The sequence below is a fragment of the Triplophysa rosa genome, linkage group LG1 (assembly GCF_024868665.1).
Source record: "Triplophysa rosa linkage group LG1, Trosa_1v2, whole genome shotgun sequence".
In the NCBI taxonomy this organism is placed as follows: domain Eukaryota; kingdom Metazoa; phylum Chordata; class Actinopteri; order Cypriniformes; family Nemacheilidae; genus Triplophysa; species Triplophysa rosa.
Genome location: NC_079890.1, coordinates 1,226,448 through 1,249,866, shown reverse-complemented (window position 1 = coordinate 1,249,866; position 23,419 = coordinate 1,226,448). Strand labels below are relative to the sequence as shown.

At 39.4% G+C, this 23,419-nt stretch overlaps 2 protein-coding genes across 3 annotated transcripts in view; one reads left to right on the top strand and one right to left on the bottom strand.

The window, feature by feature from the left end:
• Positions 1-6,975, top strand: part of lrrk1 (leucine-rich repeat kinase 1) — a 70,193-nt gene extending 63,218 nt beyond the window's left edge. Inside the window, exons 31-33 of one of the 2 annotated variants that reach the window (XM_057330255.1) lie at positions 780-1,675; positions 3,668-3,769; positions 5,333-6,975. In XM_057330255.1, coding sequence (XP_057186238.1) covers positions 780-1,675; positions 3,668-3,769; positions 5,333-5,510 — 1,176 coding nt within the window. In that variant the 3' untranslated portion in view covers positions 5,511-6,975. The remainder of the gene's footprint in view (positions 1-779; positions 1,676-3,667; positions 3,770-5,332) is intronic. The other variant, XM_057330247.1, reaches the window with a different exon arrangement.
• An 8,936-nt stretch (positions 6,976-15,911) lies between these two features.
• Positions 15,912-23,419, bottom strand: part of chsy1 (chondroitin sulfate synthase 1) — a 51,544-nt gene continuing 44,036 nt past the window's right edge. The window contains exon 3 of the mRNA XM_057330331.1: positions 15,912-18,687. Coding sequence (XP_057186314.1) covers positions 17,092-18,687 — 1,596 coding nt within the window. The 3' untranslated portion in view covers positions 15,912-17,091. The remainder of the gene's footprint in view (positions 18,688-23,419) is intronic.

The window sequence follows — 23,419 nt, the reverse complement described above, 5'->3', positions numbered from 1 at the left end:
ACAATATCTATTTTTAAATAATATTAATAATAATAAATAATGCTACCTGTTAAATTTGTTTTTTGTTCAGACATGCGCAAATAAACAAAACTGAGAGAAAACCGGTAAAGGCGTTTACATACAACGCGAAATCGGAGTAATGGGCAAAAAACTTCCTTTGCTTACGCCGTTTGTGACCTTTCCCCGATAAAAGAAAAACGTTTTACGCGTTTACATGCCCTTACACGTTATCAGCTTATTAAGCATAATCGGAGTAAGACTGTGCATGTAAACGCACTCACTGACGATATTGTTATTAGTGGAGTATTGACACGGTGTTAGTAATTACAATTAATAATATCACAATTATCGACATTACTGGTATATTGTGACCGTTCTAATGCGAATTGTACAAAAACCTCGTACAAAAAAACAAGAATGATCCCCGCCCCTAAACGTAATCATCACCGAGACGAAAACAGATCAGACTAAACCGTCCAAATAGGAATGTACAAATTATACGAATTAGCCACTTTCTGCAAATAGTTAAGAATTGCCTTTAGATTGTGTTGTTTACAACCGGTTTTAAGTAAATACTGATTGTATTCGCAGACATTGTAATCATAATATTTTAGTCTACGAAAAAAGTATACAATTTATTTGCATTTCTGTAATCCAATCAAATTATTAGTTTCTCCAGAAATGAGTATCAAGCCAATATTTTTGTATCCCTGTTGGTGCAAAATTGTGTCGATGTCAGCCAATCAGATTGACTAATGTCATGTTTCCTCTTCCTACAGACTCTCCCGCAGGTGTACGCAGGTATGTCCGATGGTCTGGTGGTTGTTTATTCTCTGGTAGACGACATGCCAGTGGAAGGGGAGACCTACATCTGCTCGCACACTGTCAACAAGCATCTGCTCGGCATGGACGACTCTGACCCTCGCCAGCGGCCGTATCCCGTACGAAGCATCGTACCTGTGCGCACGGGATCAGAGCTGTGGTACACCAACGGTCCCGGCATCCTCGTAATCAACAGCCTCACCCTTCATCCCGTCTGCCGCCTGGACCCGTATCTCCCACCTTCAAGCGTGATCTCCATGGCCACCTCCATCAGCTGCTGGGGCGACGAGGTCATCTGGTGCCTTGACGACCACACCAACTCGCTCCTGATGTATCACACTGCTAGCTACCAGCTTTGCGCCACCTACAACTGTAGCGACGCGAACCCGCTGCGGGACATCTTCCCCGTGCAAAGGCCGACAGGGGTCGTCACTTCCGTGACCACTTCTGAGGATATAGAGGAGCCTCTCCCAACCAACCAGGAGCTCGTAACGATAACGGTCACGCACAGCGACGGTGCCGGAACGCAGATCCTGTGCCAGCAGGACTCGCTGGATTACTGCTCCATGACTTCTTCAGGGTTCAGCTCTGAACAACTGGATCAGATCGGAGATTTGGAGCAGGCCGGAGCATGTCTCCCTCACATTGAGCGCTCTAGCTCAGGACCTCTCAGCTCGCTGACCAGCTCCGGCAGTATTCCCTTATCCACGGACTTTGAAGAGACAGAGCTGGCTTCAGTCGAATCATCACCGTCCAGAAGTGCAGCAGATCCAGAACTGTCTGCGCAGAACATACCACCACAACTGAAGGCTTTAAACATCATAGCCGTCAACGGCTCCATCTGGATTCCAAGGTATGGGCCGAGCTTTAGCGAACATCTCTGATGAGACAACGTACAAGTATATATCGTAGCATATAGCAACCGCTTTAGTTACAGCCATCATGGGCATTTAAAAAAAACTTCCAAGCCTTGAACCAGATCAACTAGCTCTACGATAATTCAAGTATATGAAATTAGGGAAAAGGAATGAAACAACGATGCAAATCTATGGACTTTTGTCATGGGTTATAAATAAATTAAATTCAAAAACACTTCGTTACACCACGCCTTGGAATACTTGATTCGGATTGGTCTGTTACTCCCCGATAAAAATCGCTACAACTAAAAACAGACTGCTCATCTTATGGCAACATAAAAAAGGCCAACAATAGTCCAACTGCCTGAATGTACGATATCGTACAAATTTATCGTAAAAACATGCGACAACTATTGTTTAAGTAGTTCAGAAGCATGGGGCCTGACTTGATGACATCATCCACAAGGGTTCTTCATGGTAGTGGGCAGTCCCTGCCGAGCTGTATTTACGTTTCCATAGTAACAGCAAATTTTCTATTTTTTTTACATTCGATTTTTACATTTCCCTGCGCAGACAATAGCATATGACATCTACGTAGCGTGAGAACAAAGCATCAAGTCAAATAGCCTTCTTCTTTTAAGGTCAAGGCCTGGAACAACTTTCTTTTTAACCCTCTCATTTTCATCATAGGACTGTGATTTGTTGCTCGTTGCCCTCTAATTTTAGTTTTTACCCTACTTGCCCTAACCCGTCTTGCTTGAGTCATTCCGACAGAAAGACAGAAAGTGTACACATTTAACATTACAGTACACCGGTGTAAAGGGGAATGTTTAATTCATCTGTGCGTAATGTAGATTTATTCTCATTAATCTCAAAGTAATGAGATTCGAATTCAAGCGTCCAATAAGAACAATGATTTATAAAAAGAGAATGCTGTAAACTAGGTTAGATGTCTAAAGTGTTAGCTATTGTATAATCTGTTGTGTTTCAGTGAATTGCTGTATTGTGTTTGTTTATCTGAACATCAGATCGACAGACAGTATTGTTTAGAGTGTTCAGGTATCGTAAAGCAGGGTTGGACAGTCTGGACAATATCAAGTTTGTGTTTACATAATATATGTCTGTGTGTACTGTGCATATTTGTTTTATATTTATAAACACGTGCACATACATGTATACGTTCATTTAGGAAATATTTAAATTCTATATGAACATTTTTATATTGTATATTTTTCTTAAATACTGTATATACAGTACATGTATGTGTTTGTTTTTATGAATAGATAATTAATGTGCACAGTACACAGACATACATTATGTAAACTCAAACTCTTATTCTGGATGCGATTGATCGCGATTATTCGTCGAACAGCCCTAATATCGATCAAATCGTTAAACATTTAATATGCCAGAAATTGATTCGAGTTTGTACATTTTTAAAATGAGTTTTAATGGTTAGTTTAATATTAATAGTTAATTATAACAAGAGATTTTTTTTCTTTTCTGTATTTATTGTTGCTTGATCGATCGATTTTGATAGGAAGGTACAGAGAGGAGAAAAGAGAACGAGAACGAGTGAAAAATCGAACTATGGTCCAAAAAGAAAACAACTGAAAACATAAACTCCGAGGTTGTTTACACAACGTTTTTAACTAAACACTGAAAACGTTTTGGCTGTTCATTTACACGACAACAACGTTTTGATGAACGGCAGGAATGTTTTAACATTGTTGCATGTGAAACGTTTTAAAAACGCATAGAAAAAAACGTTTCTATTTTAAGTGTCGTTTAAACATGCCCCTAGAAAGCTCATGGAATGAACCCGCCCAAAGGTGTGGGAACAGTGATAAAGAGGTTTGTTATTGTTGAAATGTGTCTTGGGAAATGCTGGGATGAAGTTTAATCTGTGGTTTTGCTTTACATCACATGTATGCCGTGAGACTGTGACATGTTAAACGCAGCGGCCATGTGTTGACGTGTGTTTACAGGCGTGGAGGTGACATCATGGTCATTGAGGTTCAAGAGCAGTCGGGGTCGCTCAGAGGTCGTGTGATCGCTGTGTTGACGGTCAGCGGAGCGGTGGAGTACGGGTACGTAAGATACATGAACATAAATTCTTTATCCATTTATCACTGCACTGTCGCTGTTAACAGATTTAAAACCCATAATTCCTTAGCAAACCATGAATCTCACATACATCCGCTCATCAAAGCATCCTTTCTGCCTTTATTGATCCCTGAATTCCTGAATCTCTCATCTTTGTGGTGGCGTTTGGGGAAGCACCTTTAAAACTACAGATCGCTGTTATGTATAAAACTGAATTGAGAACAGTGATGAACAGCATTAATAACTTACTAATAACAAAAATAAGATGTATGTTTGGTTATCGACGTTCTTCAAAATATCTTCTTTTGTGTTCTGCAAAAGAAAGAAAGTCATGCCGTTTTGATATGACATGAGGGTGAATAAATGATGACAAAAGTTGAATTTTTGGGTGACGTGTCCCTAAAACATTTGAATATATATATATATATATACTATTTTTTTATACTCATAAAAAATTTTTTTAAGTTATAGTAGAGGTCAAGTTTTCTTTTACACATACTCATCATGATGTACAATCTAAGCTTTTACACTACACATGACACATGTGTGAAAAACCTTCAAACATGTTTTTTATGTTTTAGACCAATTTTACTTTAATATTTTAATAATTTATATTCTTCACTTCTAGACAGGGCCTCCGTTTTTATTATGTTATGTTTTTTGTGTGTTTTATCGTGTTAGTTTTTGAGTTATTATGGCTTGAATCAAAACAAACCAACTGCAGTTTGATATTAATTGGAAATGCACCGATATATCGCTCAATATTCGGCATCGGTCGGTAAAGGCAATTTCTCATTAAAAACAGCCGATGTTCAGGGCTGATATATCCTGTCAATCAAAAGAGGACAGAAACATGCAGTGAGTTTGTGCTCTGTTTGTAGAGAACGTTAAGAAACATCACCAGTTTGATGTTCAATGTTAATCGTCATTATATGAATGAATAACATCCAGAAAGTTACGAAATATTCATTTCATCTTCAGAATCGGCAGATATCACTTATTTGGAAATGTAATAGCGAACCTGTCTTCAGTAGTTCGCAGGATCTAAAGCATCATTTAAGGTCTGTTCACACCAGAAACAGCGTTTTAACTAGCGTCCGCATCACAGTTGCATTGTAACTGCAAACGTTTAAATTCAAATGGATTTTTATCATTTCCTTTTATTTAAAAAATCCCCCCCAACTATATCATTCCTGTGCATCATTATCGTCAAATATTAGAATGATTTCCAAAACGTTATACTTTTCAGACTTGGTGTGAACGAGCCCTAACATCAGAATTATTATTCATTCAGTCGATTTACTTCCAGTGTGTTCTTTCGCACGTTTTCTACTCGAGTTAGTGGAAATGCATGTCATAAACTGGTCTCTGTCACGTCCTCGAAGGCCCGTCGGCGTTCAACGTAAACACGCATCCATCAAACAAACGGCGCATTCAGAGCCTCTAACTGCGCCTCTGTGAATCCTTCCAAGAAGAGAGCCGATGATATTTCTGCGAAGACTCGTCGCCGGCCGCTCACCTCTCTCTCTCTCTCTCTCTGTGTGCAGGGCTCTCGCCGAGGCAGCGCTGGTTGCTAAAGACACTGTTGTGTGTGGCTTTCGCAATGAAAACATGGCCTGGTGCCTGGCTGTCTGGAGGAGCTGGGGAGGCCGAGAACTGGAGCTCTTCTACCGCGGCTACGAGGACCTCGGCCGCTTGGAGAGCAGTTTGAGGAAAAGGAGGTAGCTGTGTAAACCCGTGTGTGTGTCGGACGGAGAATCGACGTACTGTGCCGCTCGTAACGAAACACACACACACTCGATACAGGTGCGTGCTTGTGGGCACAGTACACATGCAGGCTCATACAAACCCGTGAAGCCCCACGTACGGTTTTACACACACAAACACAACAGCGACATATGGATTCACACTCGCAAGTTTCCAGACAAACACACTGTGGCTGAAAGACAATTAAATACTCGGAAGGTGAAGCTAAACCAGTTTTCACATCAGAAGGTCTTCGCTCACCTCGCAACGTGAAAGTGTGTCAATGTGTGTGTCCAGAAAGAGATCGACGTGAGGAAATGATGCTGGAATGACCTCTTCTTTAATCTGGACGTACCTTTGCCGAAAGCGCATCTTGTGTTTGTTAAAGACCCTGGAAGTGACCAGCAATCATACAACGCCACCTGGCATCATTTATTAACCTTCATGTCATTTCAAACCTGTAGGAGTTGACATTTCTCAAAGTATCTTCTTTTGTGTTCCACTGAAGAAAGACTCGCATACAGGTTTTGAGAGCATTATGTGCTGATCTGACGTTTTGCTATTGTAAATAATATATCAGGAGTTCATCTCTATAGAATGAAATGTGTTATTTATTGTAGAATGTCCAAATCTCATGCAGCATGTGTAAAAACTTGTGCCCGAACTGTAAATAACCTTAAAATGAACAATAAATTGGGGAAAAAACTGAACGTTGCACTGCTTTATTCCTAAATTGCTTTCAGTTTACCTTCAGCTAATCAAACAAATGCCATGAAATTATGTATATGTATATTTGCGTAGTTGACAAATATACAGTATCATACATGTGATGGCAAACAAACTGTTAATAATACATGATTCATATTTACTATATTGATCATATAAAACAGCATAAGAGAGATTTATCTTCGTTGTTAGATTTTTCTACATTTTTCCTGTCACCATAAGACCGCGTGCGGTATATTTGTCAACTACCCAAAAACATTTGAGAATTGAAATATTTTAAACAATTTAAATACATTTTTACACATTCTGTCATGCGCATCATCTCTCTCACACATGCACTTCCATGTGTTTTCATTCTGTGAGTTTATGTTACTGTGGATTCATAATAAAAGGAATGCACACATTTTATTACACCTCTAATTACAATGGTAACACTGATTTGATCTTAGAAATAACCTTAACCTGAGACCCCTATCATTTAGACCATTTCATTTAAAGGTTCTATCTAACAAAAATCTGTTTTTGACCAAGTGCATGAAAATATCGGTCTCTTTATCCTATTTACAACAGAAATGTTTTTTTCGACAAAGCAATGTTGAAATGTTTTGTCGCTCTTAAAATGTATCTTGTCCAATCAGAATCAGAACCGGATTAGTTGTATAATAGTTGTGTAATGTTGAATAGATCCAACGAAAGTGAGAGTTCTTTTGGTTTGTACTGAACCTGGCTCACAAAGAGTTTACAAAACTGACTTTGAAAAGCTGTTAAAAATATAATTTTGTTAAGTTCTGGTGCCAGTCCTGAACATGTAAGGAAGTCAAGTCCACTGAACTGTGAGTGAATGTATTTACAACAACAGTAAAACAGGGCTGACAGCTGTAGTCGCTGTACAAAATCATGCTGTAAGAGACTTTAGTTTGTTTAGTTTGTTTCTTGAAAGGATGATTGTGTTTTTACTGTTATTTATTTATAGAATGGTTGGCTACTTCTAATTGGGAAAATTGGTAACGGGGTTGACGCAAAACCTGGACATTTGTATAGTTTTGACATTCTCAGCAATGGGCCTGGAACAAGTATATACAGACAGACAGACAGATGTGCTCACGTCTGTGGTCTGATGTTAAACGACTGAAGAATGAGAAGCTAGCGATGATGACAGGACACACAAGCACCTGGAGGAACGTCTGCAGGCGCTGAAATTACAGAGCACCATCACATCTGTTGAGAAGTCAACACCGATCACCAAAATCAATCAGAAGTGTGTCAGTTCATGGGGGAAATGGTAGGAAGGTTATAACTCAATTGAAAGAAAAACACTTTTAAGAAGGGAGTTTTCCTGCCTGATTCTTTGTAAACACGCGGCTGGATTCACTGCCAGAAGTTTACTTAACACTGAAATTTCAGACTGGATGAATGTTTCTCTGTGATGCACTCGGCCTGCTGCCTGTGTGTGATAGAAATCAGTTCTGTATGATATCTTCTCCACTCGCTGGAATCCTCGTCCAACGCTTTCTATTTATAGGGGAGCGTTGGAGACGAGGCCGGACGGATTGTTTGAATAGAACCATGATGAACGTAAGTCGTGTATTATTAGAGGCTGATCACACCTCGTGACCCGCCGCTGTCGATGAACATAAGAACCATGTCATAACTTAAATTTAGGCGAGGGTCAAATGTCCAAATCGTACATCTATGAGTTCTGGTGCGTCACTTTTTCACTGGAAGTTGAACCCACATTTGTTCAAACGTTAATAAAAGGTATACATTACAGTACGGGTACCTTACTTCAAGTTTATTTAAAGGAACACTCCACTTTTTTTGGGAATGGGCTCAAAAATGACCAAAGAGTTTCAATATTTTTCCTATTTAAAACTGGACTCTTTTGTACTTATATCCTGTGCTAAGACCGGCGGAAAATGAAAAGTTGCGAAGTATCACTGCGTCTGCCATGTTACGGCAGCAAACTTCCTTGATTATTACGTCGGAATGGGAGTATAGTTCCTAATCATATCGGCCTAGAAAATCCCAACTTTTCATTTTCCGCCGGTCTTAGCAGAGGATATAAGTACAGAAGAGTCGTTTTAAATAGGATAAAAATATTGAAATGTCATTTTTGCTCATTTTTGAACGCGATGCTACTGGTCTAATTGGATTCAATGATCTATGATAAAAGTGCAATCGCCAGACCCGGTGATCGGCTGAATAGATCCCAAAAGGGTAAAACTCAACTTAACTCTGGGGGAGTTGGAGAACGAGCCTATTTCCAAAAAAAGTAGAGTGTTCCTTTAAGAATACTTTGAAGCAAAGTTTAAGTATACTTTATGTAGTAAGTAAAATGTTTGCTATTTTAACTTTGAACTAAATTGGCCCAGGTTTTAGTTTATAGTTAGTTTAGTTTAGTTTAGTTTAGTTTAGTTTAGTTTATAAAAGAAGAACATTCACAATCTTTTTACGATTTTTCAATTAAATACAAGTTGTTTAAAACAAAAATAGATACATTTCTGTTATCCAGTCTTGAAACTTTTACAAGAGGCTAGCGGTGTTTGAATTGTTTTGTGAAGGGTAATATTTGTCCCTTATATTGATTTTCAGTGTCCTTTGGTTATTCTGTGTATTACAGTTCAATCATTGAAACCATCGCTATGTTGTCTAAATCCATATGTAGGCCTAAAATAAAACATTTTGAAATCTATCACACGTTAGATGACATTTCTATCATCGCTGTATATAAATACCATCATAACCCGCTGGCGCACTCAATAAAACAGACGTCCAAATTCAATTCCCACTGTGAACATGAGACATCCTTTAAACGTGAAGCTTCATCTTTAACTCCGAGTTAAATTAAAGCATGTCAGGAAGATCAAGGGCTTTCAGAGGTTTGAGGGATTAAGGTTTTTGGATTACCACTCTGAAGGAGCCATGCGTTACGCCCTGCTGCACATCACTGTAAAACATCTTACTGTAGGTACAAAAGCAGATGTTTGGTTTATTTATAGAACACATTCCTGTCCAAAGCTTCATGTTTTACACCAGGGGTTCTCAACCTTTTTGACTCAACAATATTCAAAGGCCCCCCGCTCCCATTCACAAAAACTCAATAAAATATTTTAGAGCTTGTCATTAACTAGAAAAACATGTATTCATTATTAAAGTGGTTGAATAATAAGAAATATATATATATATATATATATTTTAAAGTATTTCAGTGCTTATTTTGTCTAATTTTAGGAATCTTGAGGCCCCCTTAGAAGTCAGTTTGGGCCCCCTTGTGGCCCCCCTGTTGAGAACCACTGTTTTACACTGTACATGATATACTCTGGCCTCGCACGTTGTAGATTTCACACTGTATGTTTGGGTTAAGGTTCTTTTGGTATGATTACAACGTTTAAATAACACTGATTTTACAAGGATTTCATATCTGCTGGGTATACAGCCAAGTAAATCTTTAAAGAGCACGAGAGGAAAAATCCCGTTCAGATGAGGATGTTTGGAAAGAATGGGTACAACTTTGAAAACATGCTTCTGTAAAGCCACAAATCAATGTCATTCATTCAAAAATACGACCAAATCCCTGTGAACAACTCGTGTTTAAACTGTAATCCCAAAGAGTCTGGTTGGTTTGGTTCATGGTGTAGAAATAGATGTGGGAAAAAGTCGCTAAGATTGAATGATATTGGATTGATTCGCTTAGTTTCGACATTATTATTAAAGCGTCTGAATCATTAACACCAAAAATAGTAAATCATCGAGAGCATTGAGTAGACGTCCCACTACCCCAGTGACCTTGGCATGAGCGGGGCATTGAGAAGCGGAAAACTCATTACCATTCCCTTCAGTCAGCGCCTTTTCCACGGCTCTATTCTGCCGTATAACTATTCTCTCGCTGCCTGGAGTCGTGTCGAGCATTACCAGAGGCCCGTCCACATGGAGAGGGGCGGAGATTCACAACGCCACAGTAATGGAGTCCAGGTGCATGGCAGCCGGTCCTGGTGGAGATTTGGGCCTGTTGGGTAAAAGAAGCAGGCAGTCAGCGTGAGTGAAAAATGAGAACTGAATACACTACAAACAAACAAAAAACTCTTAAAGGAACAGTTGGTCAATAAAATGAAATGATGACTTACCCTCATGTCATTCCATTGCCATGACTGTTTACACAGTTTACACACCACTGTTTTAGGATTAACAGTAAGTTGCATTGATAATGTACATACACCAGTACGTTTTCTATTTTTCTGTCATTTGATTTAAAAGCGTAAAGTTTTTTTATTAATAAATCAAGTCTCGATAAATCGAGTTATTTTTAAATGTATTAATATGTAGTTTCTTTTAAAAAACATTTGTTTTCTATTTACCTCCACACTTTGAGAAAAAGCATCATAAAACCATGCTACCAATGTCTATTGTGTGTAAAATAAAAAAAAGCATTAAGCTACATTTTGTTATTAATGTACATTAACGTATTATTTTATTAAACATGTAAACCGTTGTAAAACTGAAATTGACTCACATTCATGACCATTGTACAGTATATTTCACAGCAGAAGCCTGTATCACCCACACTTCGCCCAAAACCATCACGTATGCAAACAATCACACAACCTTCTCTCTGAATGCCGTCCCTAAAACACAGTTTAATCTTTATCAGCACTAACTGGTTCCTTAACATGCCCCCTACTGAGTCCCCTACAAAGATTCAATTGAACACAGATATTTGACATCACAGCATATAACGAACATGTGTTTCACGTTAACCAGACATAGAGGCATTTCACTGTACATGTTGCACGAGTAGCAGGCTTTACATACGGTGTCGCCATGTCTTCCACGTAAAACTTTTAACATTTAATCAGTTATACTTCACTATCTACTTGTCATCGACTGTCCAGTAAAGTTGTGCTTTAGAATGTCAGAAAAGCTCTCGGTCATCTCAAAACTAGCCTAATGCAGCATTCTCAAGCCACATAGCAACACCCTGGCAACCACCGAACAGGCAAACAGCACGCACGTTGTCACGTTGAGGAAATGTAAAAATCATTTGCATTTAAGACATCATGATAGCAGATTTCTGAGATTATTCATTCATTCATTCCTTCAGTGTACAGTCTAATGTCTGGATGTGGCGTCAGGCTTTGTGTCGAGAATGAAGAGGAAATGTTTCGCTGGCACTGATGTCCAAGACGAGCGCTGATTCACAGGGACTTAAAGCCACATCAATAAAGATCTTTGCATATCCTCAGACAGAAACAATGACACTGTTGTTTAACGGTATAATGTGGGTATGGGGGGGGGGGGGGTTGGCAGGCACATGAGCAGATTGCCCCCTGGATGCTAATAACCTACTCCACAAAACACCAATGACCGTGATGACATCAGTGTGTGTGTGTGTGTTGAACTTCATGACTTCATGAGCGTGTAAAGCGATCACATACAGTCAGTAAATACAAGAATAAAGATCTATGAAGAAGTCTACACCCCAAAAAATGTTGGGTTATTTCAATCCAGCATTGGGTCAAATTAACCCAGCAAATGGTTTATATTTGACCCAACAATCGGTTAAAACAACCTAGCATTTTGGGTTGAAACATCCCAGCATAGGCGGATTTATAACCTAACAGTTTGTCTATTTTTGAAACAACCAATACCAGTCGTATTATTCATTTACCTATCTTTTTTTTGATAGATTCTAAGGTTTTCTTTATTAAAAATAGCAATCAAATGATATATTGCACCAATAAATGAAAACAAAACTAGACTCCAAAATGGTCAAAAATGGACAAACCCAACCGTGGGGTTCTAAATTAGCCTTTGATGGTTGTTTTAACCCAAAATGCTGGGTTGTTTCAATATTCTGGGTTAATTTAACCCAACCATTTGTATGTCCATATTTGACCCAATGATGGGTTGAAATAACCCCCCAAAAAATTCGAGCGTAAATGAAATAAAATGGCAAATTGGGTTTAACACATAGAAATGTAATTGTAGTATTTAATTAGTATTGTACAATTTTACCCAATTTTTGTGTGATGCTTTGGATCCTTGTTTTATTAGAAGTCTCTTGTTGCCATATTTTATTTCAATTCTATATACACACACAATCCACATAGCAAAGAGTGATTACAATTGATTTTAATGTTGAAAAATGTAAGTTTTATTCTAATAGTTGATCCAGATTCCAGAACAGTTTTTTCGTAAACATATGAATGAGATCGTATGAATTCATATAAATTAGCCATCTCATAAAACAATTACAAATTGTCATGAGATTGTGTTGGAATAAACAATGTTTCATGTTTCTTTAAAAAACACAGATACATGTTGAACAGTAAAGTATAAGAGGTTCTTTAACAGCGTCTGTCTGCTCTCCCAGCCTGAAACTGATTTGATCTCGGCCCTGGAGAACAGTGCCATAACATTTCATCAAAATTAGAGGGACGAAGACTCGCCCTTGAGGACTAGTTCATTTTGCCGTCGACTCAGAATATCACACAACTACATGACATGAGCTTGAAGATCTGAGCTCATGGAAAGAGTCGAGGGGTTTCGGCTCTTATTACTCATTCATTACTGAACATCATGTGCTCGCTCGGCCGGCTGGCCGTATCACTTTCAGTTAAACCACAGCACATACTGTAATTACAAAACACTGCAGTTAACAGATGTTCAGGAGACCTGACGAAATAAAGACAAGCAACATTTCAACACAACGGCATCAGACTCGCTCATGTGAGTTGTGTGTTACAGAGAAATGTCACTTCAACATATGGACACAATAACGGCACGTTTAACTGACACTTACAAACACAAAAATGATTCAAGTGTGCTATTATTCAACTAAAACCAAGAAAGTGTACTTTGTTTACTTGCCATTTACTTCAAATGACACTTAAGTACACTTGAAGTACTTTGAATAATATTTGATGGTACTCTTAAAAGCATTATGATGTATAATATATAAAAGTACATGTTCTAGTTTACAGGTAAATAGTAAACCACAGTTTAGCATTGGGGTGGAATACGTACAAATAAAACGTGTGAAATCAAAGCTGATCTTCATACAGCTCGCACTGATCATAGATATTTACTTCAAACCTACTTAAAATACACTTCAAGGTATCATTTAAATGAATTAAATATTAAAATTAACACCTACACAGGAACAGAATAGATGTTGTGAAGTATGATGTTAAGTTCACTTAAAGAAAACTTACAAGTATGTTTAAAGTATAAAAACTACTAAACTTGTAGTTTACTGAGAGTATACTTCGAAGTGTACTTGTATTAATTAAAACATAAAAGTAACATAGAAGTAAACTAGTTCTGTACTCAAAATGTACAACTTTTACACATAACGCACACTTGAAAGTACACTTTCATAACCTACAAAAGTGAGCCAATTTGGTCCCAAATAGTAATCTACTTGAATGGGGGAAGGCAGATATTAATTAAACAGCATATTTCTGATCAATGAGTAAACCTGATATAGACTGTATCATACTTTGGTTTGCTAAGCTTAAATTGCGCTAGTAATTTAAATATTCTAGCTGAATGCTCCAACCGTGTGCTCTCAACCTCAGTAAAGATGTGCCAGGAAATATGATGGCTGGCCATTTCTCTCTCTTAATGTAAGTCAGAGAACACAGACTGTTTTACATCAAATCCAATTGAACGGTGCTCAAGCGTGACCTTATGAGAGCCGGTCTTCGTTATTAATGTTATTCAGAAAGAGTTTGTGTACTGGTCAGCATCAGCGATGGGTGACGATGGTCTTCTTTTTAGGCCTATATATGACCATTTAGACAGTTTCCAGTGTTGTGCTAAAATGTGTGATTAGAGATCTTTTTTTACGGGTGTTTTCACACTTGGGTCCTCTTTAAAGGGGTCATATGACAAATATTATGGTTTGTTTTAGATGTAATGTAATGTGTATACACGATTTAAGGTTCAGAAACGCTGTATTTTCCACATACCGTGCATGTTTGTATCTCCTCTTTGTGTGCTGTGATTGGCCAGTTCACCAGTGCGTAGTGATTGGTGGAATACTGCAAGCGTGTGAGGGAAATGTAACGCCTCTGACCATATTTGGAACATCGGGTTCCTAAACGTGGGCGACTTATAACACACCAAAGACACAGAAAAACACGTGTTCGCATATGACCCCTTTAAAGAACCAAACACACAAAGTGTGAAAACGCCCTAAAAATACCAAACCTCTAGTCATAGAATGTTTATTTTTGGGTGAACTATGCCTTTAACTTGTGTTCACTACATTTGTGCTAAATAAAACGAGAAATTTAGCACATTTGACCAAGAAAAAAGTCAAACGAATAATCCACACAATTCAATGAAATGAATTGGGCGGTTTGTGAGAAGTGAATCAAACCTCTTTCATTTTATCTGCACTTTGCTAATGAAGTTAAAATCTCGTGTATGAACTGAATCTACTGACAGACCTTTAAACTTCACACCCTTATAAAAACACATTAAAATCATCTCGGTATTAACTGGTTGGTTGATTCAATTATATAAAACGCGCTGTTAATATGCTGCGAGCTAAAATGATCTCTGATAAAATCACTACATGACCTCTCATGACTTCATGGTTTATTTCAACCTAAAATTAGAACAAATATGTGTGTGTTCTGAATTTCACTTACTAGCTCAGTGTGGTTCTGTATTAATGATGGGTGTAACCAAACGTCAAAAAGAAAATAAACTCACTAAACTGATACAGTTTACTCTGTTTGAAACCCACGGATATTTCAAGTACAGACAAGTGTTCCACTCACACACACACACCTTTAAAACAACATTCCTCAGGTGCGTAAGCCCATCGCTGGAGGACAGAAGTGGGTCAAGTATTGAGATATGTGCTGAATCACCGCTGTGAAGAGATGACGTCAGGCAGACATTCGCAGAAACAATAAAGAAGATCAGAAACCATTCCTGACGTGTGAATAAAGGACTTTGAGAGTTTGTAAGCTCTCTTAAGGCAAAACTTTAACGCACTGAATTAGTTATGATAATATGATGTGTCCAATTAACACTATATCAAATTTGATATTACGATATGTTTAGATTTAACACTATGCTATGCGCACAAAGAACACTATATCGATAATTGTGCTTTTTAATATTACGATTTTTGACGATATCTGTATATTGCGACACTCTTGATTGTAATTGTGTATAACTGTAAACATGAGTTACTCACATTTAACAAATGAAGGAATCACAATGATTGTCTGTGGTAATGAAACTCTCAGATGCCGTCAATAGAGCATAAAAACTGTTTAAAACACTGAGGCCCGGTTTCACAGACAAGGCTTAAGGCTAGTCCTAGACTAAAATGAAGGTTTGACCGGTCTTAACTAAATACAACATGCCCAGAAATATCTTAAAATATATCAGTGCCATTGTTTTGTCTCAAGATGCACACCATTAATGTATTCTTCTAAGGTATTTTTATAAAAGCGACATAAATAACTTAATTCAACTAAGGCTTAGTCCTGGTTTAAGCTAAGCCGTGTCTGTGAAACCGGGCCTATATGTTCATTTAAAGTTGCTTCATTGCAATTCAATGCTAAACAAATGATAAAATCTTCAGTCAACAAAGTAGAAAGGTAAAAAACATGCACAAGACAAATGTTGATAAAGGTTTTTCATTTTATTAAATATAAAACTTTTTTCCAAGTTGTATGGAGGCTAACAGAGAACAGAAGAATGACGACGCCCCCAAAAAACCCAAAGAAACAAACAAGTGTGGGAGATCTGCATTTATATCAGAATCTGATCAGACTGATGAACGGCTCGATCAGCTCGAACACGAAAGAACTGCCTGTGTGCATCCTTACATAACAATTCAAGAACAAAACAGGAGCAAAGGACTCGTCCATCAGATTACACGAGAAAAGAGTTTCTTCATTTTGTTAAGTGGCTTGTTGTCGGTATACTTTCAGAGAGCTGTGTAGTATAGAAATCTGATCAAAGGTACCGCTATCCTACAGTACAAAATCCTGCTCCATCACTACACGCACGCACGCACACACACACACACACACACACACGCGCAAGCATTCTCAAACCTAGAGCAACTGTGCAAAAAAGTCTTTGGTAATCAAAGGAACTTGAGACAGAAAGAGTTCAACAAAAACATCATCCATGACTGAGACGGTTATCAATCTCTAATATACACAACCTCAGTCTGATATCAAACGAGACTGAACCATCAATAAATTAAACAGTGGGAATGAGTTGGAAAGATCTACATCCAGCAGTTTCGTTCACAGAAGTCAATAAAAAATGAAAACAAAACAGTGTTATTACGCATCTTAACAAATAAAAAACAATGCAACTGGAAAAACAAACTAAATAAAGCAAATTTTTGATCAATGGCCCTTAATTGTCACAATTAAGATTGTTGTTTTTGTAGCTCACCCTGCCCGACTCGAAATCACTTGTTCATAGCTCTCTGTAAACATTCACGAAAAACATTTACCGTTTTGCCGGACACCACATGGTAACTCAAACTCGTTGTGATGTATTGACTGGTGCGCAGACAGCGAGGTACACAGCAGTCATAAATATAATGCTCAGTATTGGATTCGTAAAATAGATCTGTCACGCCGTACTCCTGTGTTCCTTTAATTTTTTGCAATTTGTAACATTGCTAAAAAAAGGTCGAGTCCGAATACTCTGGATTTGCTCTTTGCTCCTGTATACGTTACAAAACGAGTCTTTTCAAAATAGATCCACAGTCTTTTCTGTAAAAATAAATAAGGTAGTTAAAAAAACACCATAAAGAGGAAGACAGACAAATGAGTACACGCCGGGTCTATTCTGTCCTCGTGGATCCGTTATTAGAGTTCGTGATCCTACGGAATCCCTGGTCGTTCTTCTCCAACCACAGCTCAGCGAGTTGCTGCGTGGAGCCGTGTGAGGACGCTTTGGAACCCAGGCACATTTTGTACTGTTTGGGATCTAGATTGGGGTCGCAAACGACGGGGTGATGGACGTGAACGATACCTGTGTCCGTGCTCCGGAACAGCTTAATCCCGGACTGGACGAACTTGTTGAAAAGGTCCACGTCCTCCAGTCCCCAACCTTGAATGGAGACGTCAAAGCCGCCCGCTCGAATCAGGTCTCCTTTGTATACGCACACGATGCCAAAACCGTAGTGTCTCCACAAGCCCGTTTTGGACGTGAACACGTAGTGGTTGTCGCTGGGGACCTTGCCCGCGTAGACAACCTTGGGGTCGTACTGGCTGAAGATGATGGGAAAGTACGTCTGCTCCCCGAGCACGGTGTTTCCCCGACACCTGCTCAAGAAGTCGGGAGTGAACAGTAAGTCCACATCACAGTAGAAGAGCAAGGAATCGTTGGTGAAGTGGGCCGAGCCGACCTCCAGGGCCATGGCGCGAGAGAAGGGGCCGGAAACCGGCTTGATCTCCATGTCTGCTTTGGGATACTTCATGTGGTACTCCCTCATGAGCTCGATCTGCTTGACGCGCTCCGTGTTGTTGTCCGTGCTAAAGAGCAGAATGAGAAGCTTGACGTTCTGGTTGGGGATGAGGCAGATCTTCTCGAAATTGGCCATGAAGCGGACGAAGATCTCGTAGCGTCCCGCCAGCGGTACAAGAATGTTGATCTTCTTCTCTTTGGGTTCGTGCGGTTCTACGCCGGGACCGCTGAGCTTGAACGGAACGAGCATCTTCAGAGAGTTGGACAGGAAGGAGAGCGAGTCCGAGTCCTGGTTGATCCTGGCGGCCAGCACCCTGGCGTCCATCTCTTCCTCCTCCCGGAACTGAATCTTGCTGAAGGTCTGCTGAAGGTAGGCGTGTCTCCTGACCGGCACCGTCATGGTCTTGCCTTTGTGCTTTTTGTAAAGCAGCAGCAGATCGAGCACGTACTCCGCCCCGTACATGGGGTTGACCCTCCGGTAGCCGTACTGGATCTCTTTGAAGTCGATGACTCTGCCTCGCGTCTTGGCGTTGGCGTTGATCATCTCCATAACCTGCATGATGATGTCGTCCAGCGCCATCTTCTGCGAGGAGTCGATGCCGCGCCGGGGAGGCTGTCCGTCCGATGATGAGAAGATGTACTTGCCCGTGAGGAACTCCCATTCTAGGACCTCGTCTCGTTGATGGGGATGGAAGCGCATGAAAGACGGAGGCATTCCCAGCTCCAGGTCTTCCTTGTGCACCTCCATGTTGCTGTAGCGACTCATCTGCACGATCTCGCGGTGGAGCTGGATGGTGCGGTGCCGCAGTTCGGCGATCTTGCGGCTCAGCATGTAGCTGTGCAGTCGGTACTGGTACGGTGGGTTCTTGTTGGGGTGAAGAGTTATGGCCCTGTGTATTTTACTGTTGTGGAGATCACGGATGTAGCCTTTCTTGTTTGGCTCGTAGTTCTCGTAAAACAGTTGCTGCATCTAGAAGAAAACAGAGGAAACGAGTATTAATACTTGAAAATGTGTTAACTTCCTGCATAAGTTTATTTTTGGTTAATGTTAACAATGGTTTTAGCTTCCTTGTTCATTCTCTAAAACATTCAAGTCTACCCTAAGACATAGGAGAAGGATGGAAAGTGGCCACAAGGCCAATCGTGGACTTAAAGGTGCTTCAATGAAATGGGTAGAATTACAGGACAAGGCCTGTCTGAGGACTTTGGAAGTTGATGCAAAGAGTCAGAGGACCCGAGTGACCCATTTTTATGCCAGTCCTACTAGAGTGTGTGCTTCAAACACCAAAGACAAAGAGACGCGAAAGAGACAACATTTCTTCAGGACACTGGTGCTACATATGACAACACAAGACATAAAATGAGAGAATATGAATTTAAATAAGAGTGCATGTGTGCAAACAGCATAAGACGGCACTGAATCGATAAGCAGAATCAGAACAAAACAATTCTAATGACACCCAACCCTAGTCACAGTACACGATGTTGGATGCAGGGTAAGGATCTCCCTACTAAGTAATAATGTGTGTTACACCTAAAGACAAAAAACAGGTGTTAGCAAGTCATGCTTTATTGAGTGGAAAGCATTAAGGGTGTGAGAAGAACACATTGTCAATGATGAAGGTTAGGCTGACCTGATAAAGCCTGGGAAAAGTCACTGCATCATTAACAACCCCTCATTTCCCAACACCCCCGGTCACGTCTTCATTCTTAAACCACTTTATGACTCATTATAAAAATTCCATCAAAGCCTCTCATGTTCATTAAAGTTGCAGGTTAAACACCATTAAGCAGAATCACAGTAGTCGAGATCAACAGCCAAACACCGAAATAAAACCAAGAGCGCTTCGTGGAACTCACCGTTCCAACTCAAATCTGAGCTTCACATGCCAGGACAAAACTAGCATGACTGTCATTAACAGACTTACACCAGCTTCTCGGTGCCCTAAAGCAACCACTTACAGCTCACTTTACAACTCACGCTTTTATCTCTCAAGTACACTGCATTATTATTAGAAGGGCTTCCCACACTTCTGACCCACTTTTCTATCCATTGTCTAGCCATTCGTGACTTGGAAATGGATGTTTTAAAACTATATTTAAAAATTTGCATGTATAGCTTGCAATCCATCTCTTTTGATTTTGCAGCTCAACTCCAGCTGTCATTACCGTCTGTTGCGGTAATGATGCAAGTTACATTCCGAAGGTTCGAAGCACATCACCTATCGCTCCACGAGATGGATAAACTTTTCACTGTACTCTAGAAAGATTTTCCCATCCACATCACAGCTTCCAGCGGTCCACACAAATGGAAACATCATGCTGACGCTCAGATAGCGCACTCTTCTTTATAACAAAGAATGCCAGAGAAATGAAGTACATGCGCGTCATGGAGCGAATGTGCTGTCGCTGTGATAGGACTGTCATCCGACGTCTCGGAGCCTAAACAAATATATTACAACAAGACACAGTCACTTCCAACAGATAAGACTGTATATGAATTCCCACGGCTACACGATGACATGGCTCTGCTTTTCGTCAAGGGATGCCAGGTTTCCATTACACTCACATTTCAGTAAGCTTAAAGAGACAGTTCACCCAAAAATGAAAATTCTGTCATCATTTACTCACCTTCGAGTTGTTCCAAATCTGTATAAATGTCTTTGTTCTGATGAACACAGAGAAAGATATTTGGAAGAATGCTTGTAACCAAACAGTTCTTGGACCCCATTGACTCCCATAGTAGGAAAAATGACAATGGTAGTCAAAAGTGCCCCAGAACTGTTTGCTGTCCTACATTCTTCCAAATATCTTTCTCTGTGTTGTGATGATTTGGGTCATATTTGGGTGAAGTATCCCTTTAAAGCGAAAAGCTGACACCTTCACCCATTGACTGGGTCCTAAACCACTGTATTTATACTGTATTTGCTGTGAAATAATTCAGTACATTTATAAAACCCTTGTTATACCATGCGAACACAAAGCACTTATTTTCTTGCTAGTTTGTATAAATAAATAAATCAGATGAGCATCAGGCAAAAATGGAGCGTAACCTAATCTGACACGGTCGGGAACATTCACACAGAATCAGGCTAAATCGGCTCAGACAGGGACACGTGTATTACTCTTATCCTGGGATACTCAGTTGCCCTTTTAATACACACCGCACGGATCAGATCCGAGCGTGAGCCACATAAAAAAACAGACCCTATTTATGTTCGCATTCATGGTTTTATGTTTTACCAAAACCTCTCCGACCGCCTTCATTCTAGTACATAATCACATTTTTCATGACCCATAAAATCAAGTCTAGATTACAGAACGGGTCATAAATGTCCTTTCATGTCATGCATAAAAAGCATTGAGATCTGCTGGCGTGTGATCTCTCTCTCTCTCTCCTGTTGGATGATATCTGAAGGCTCCGCAGCCAGCGTGCACAATCCGTTACGACAGACGGCTGCTCGTCTGTGACGGGTGGATTTGTTCTGGCACGGTGATGCGCGGCGAGTAATATCTGACATGGAGAAGCACCTCTCGGGCGTGAGATTCAAGATTACACCTCTCATTCAATTCACTTTAACTGACTACAGATCAGATAACAGTAATACGAGAGACGCCGAGATAACTGCACATATTTACCCATAATACTTCCTTAAAGCAGCCTTTTAAATGAAGATAAAACATGGCGTTGTTACAGCATGTTCCAGTAATGGACGTCTGTGGTTTCATTTTTCAAGATTTCTCTCATAACTGTGATTGTTTGGTCTATAACCTACAGTAGATTTGTCAATCTTCTAAAAGGGTCTTTAAAAGCTTTTTGAGTAAATGAGTATTGTATTACTTTATTTTAGCCAATTTAAGTATTCATTTACTTATGCATCATTAAACTGCATGGCTTAAGATACTGCAGCATATATCATATTTTCTGGCATTGATTTGCATCTTTTTTTATGCTTTAGAACAGAGGTTTTTAAACTTTCAGAAGCGCGGGACCCCCAAATATGTTGAACCTTTTGTGAGGACCCTCTTCCTTAACCACGTATATATTTTTTAGAGAGAAACAATTGAGCTTTTTTTTAGAGAAATAATATGCGTGATATTGAGACAACATAGTAATTGGCAATTATAAGAGTAATGTTGGATGTACTAACCTGAAGAGAAACATTATCAACTCAAATGTATTTGTACTTGTAGCAATTTTCATTACATCAAACCCCAGTGAGTGAAATAAAGGAAACTGTAGAGAGAAAACTCACTGTAAAGATAAAAAAGAAACAATTCTGGAATGTATGCATGTAGCAAGAGAAAAGAGATAAACGGTAAGAAATAAATATAGACGCATCTAAATGTAACACTAGATGACTCAGAGATTTTCTGGGGACCCCTTAGAGCTTTCCAGGGGCCCTCTGGGGGTATAAAATCTGTATAATAGTCAAAAGTGCCCCAGAACTGTTTGCTGTCCTACATTCTTCAAAATATCTTCTTTTGTGTTCAACAGAACAAAAAAGTGATAAAGTATTTTTTCCTACTATGGGAGTCAATGGGGGGCAAGATCTGTTTGGTTATTCTTCCAAATATCTTTCTGTGTTGTGATGACAGAATTTTCATATTTGGGTGAAGTGTCCCTTTAAAGTGAAAAGCTATTTTTGATTTTGTAGGCTGACACCTTCACCCATTGACTGGGTCCTAAACCACTGTATTTATACTGTATTTGCTGTGAAATAATGGGGGTCCCAGGACCCCTGTTTGAAAACCCCTGCTCTAGAAGAAATCTTTTAGATCCCACGTAATATATGATTTATATATATATGATGGTGGTCCTACTGGGATGGTCATTTGGGGGGGCCAAATGACCATCCCAGTAGGACCACCATCCTAACATTTAAAAGCCTTTTATCTTTTTTAAACGGCCAATTTATATCCTGAAAAAATCATATTTTACATGTAAAATTAGCCTTTACGACATTATTATATATTTTTCTTCTCAATACTGCAATGTACTAATAAATGTATTCATTACTTGTGTTTATTTCATTTCAATACATTTTTATTCAAAGTAATCTCTTCTATTATTTGCATTATGCCTATTGTTAATCTTGTTAATTTCATCAGGTGCCATTTTAAGTGAACCTAATTTATTCACTTGTTTTTATGTATACAGAATTGTTTTTTGATGATTTATAAAGTTATGTTATTTTTCAGTTGAACCCCCTCTGCTCTAGACAACACCAGTACTGGACGCAAACACCAGACAGATTTCTACACTCAGATTTGTTTGGAAAACAGAAATTCTCCCCGAGCAACTCGAACGCTATTATCCACCCAGCTTTGAGATCAACTCGATAACAAGCTTTCTGTTCAATCGCAATGTAGCGAACAATGAGGCATTGCTCCAATCATTCAGATATAAACAGGCCCTTCAGAATCATTACTTGTGAAATGTGTTCATCTTTGTATTTCTGCTTGTGTGTGTGCGTGTGTTCGTGGAGTTTTACAGAGTCTGTCTCATAAGGTCACATTAGTCACCCGTCCCACAGCTGTAATGCCATTTATCAGCAAATGTGCCTTCGACGAGTCTTAAAACTGCCAGAGTAAACACAACTACATGAGGATTTATCCGCTCACGAAGAAACAACATCACAACACAGCCATCTAGAAAACAGAAGCGACCAAAATCAAACACAACCAAACAACTTCACTGG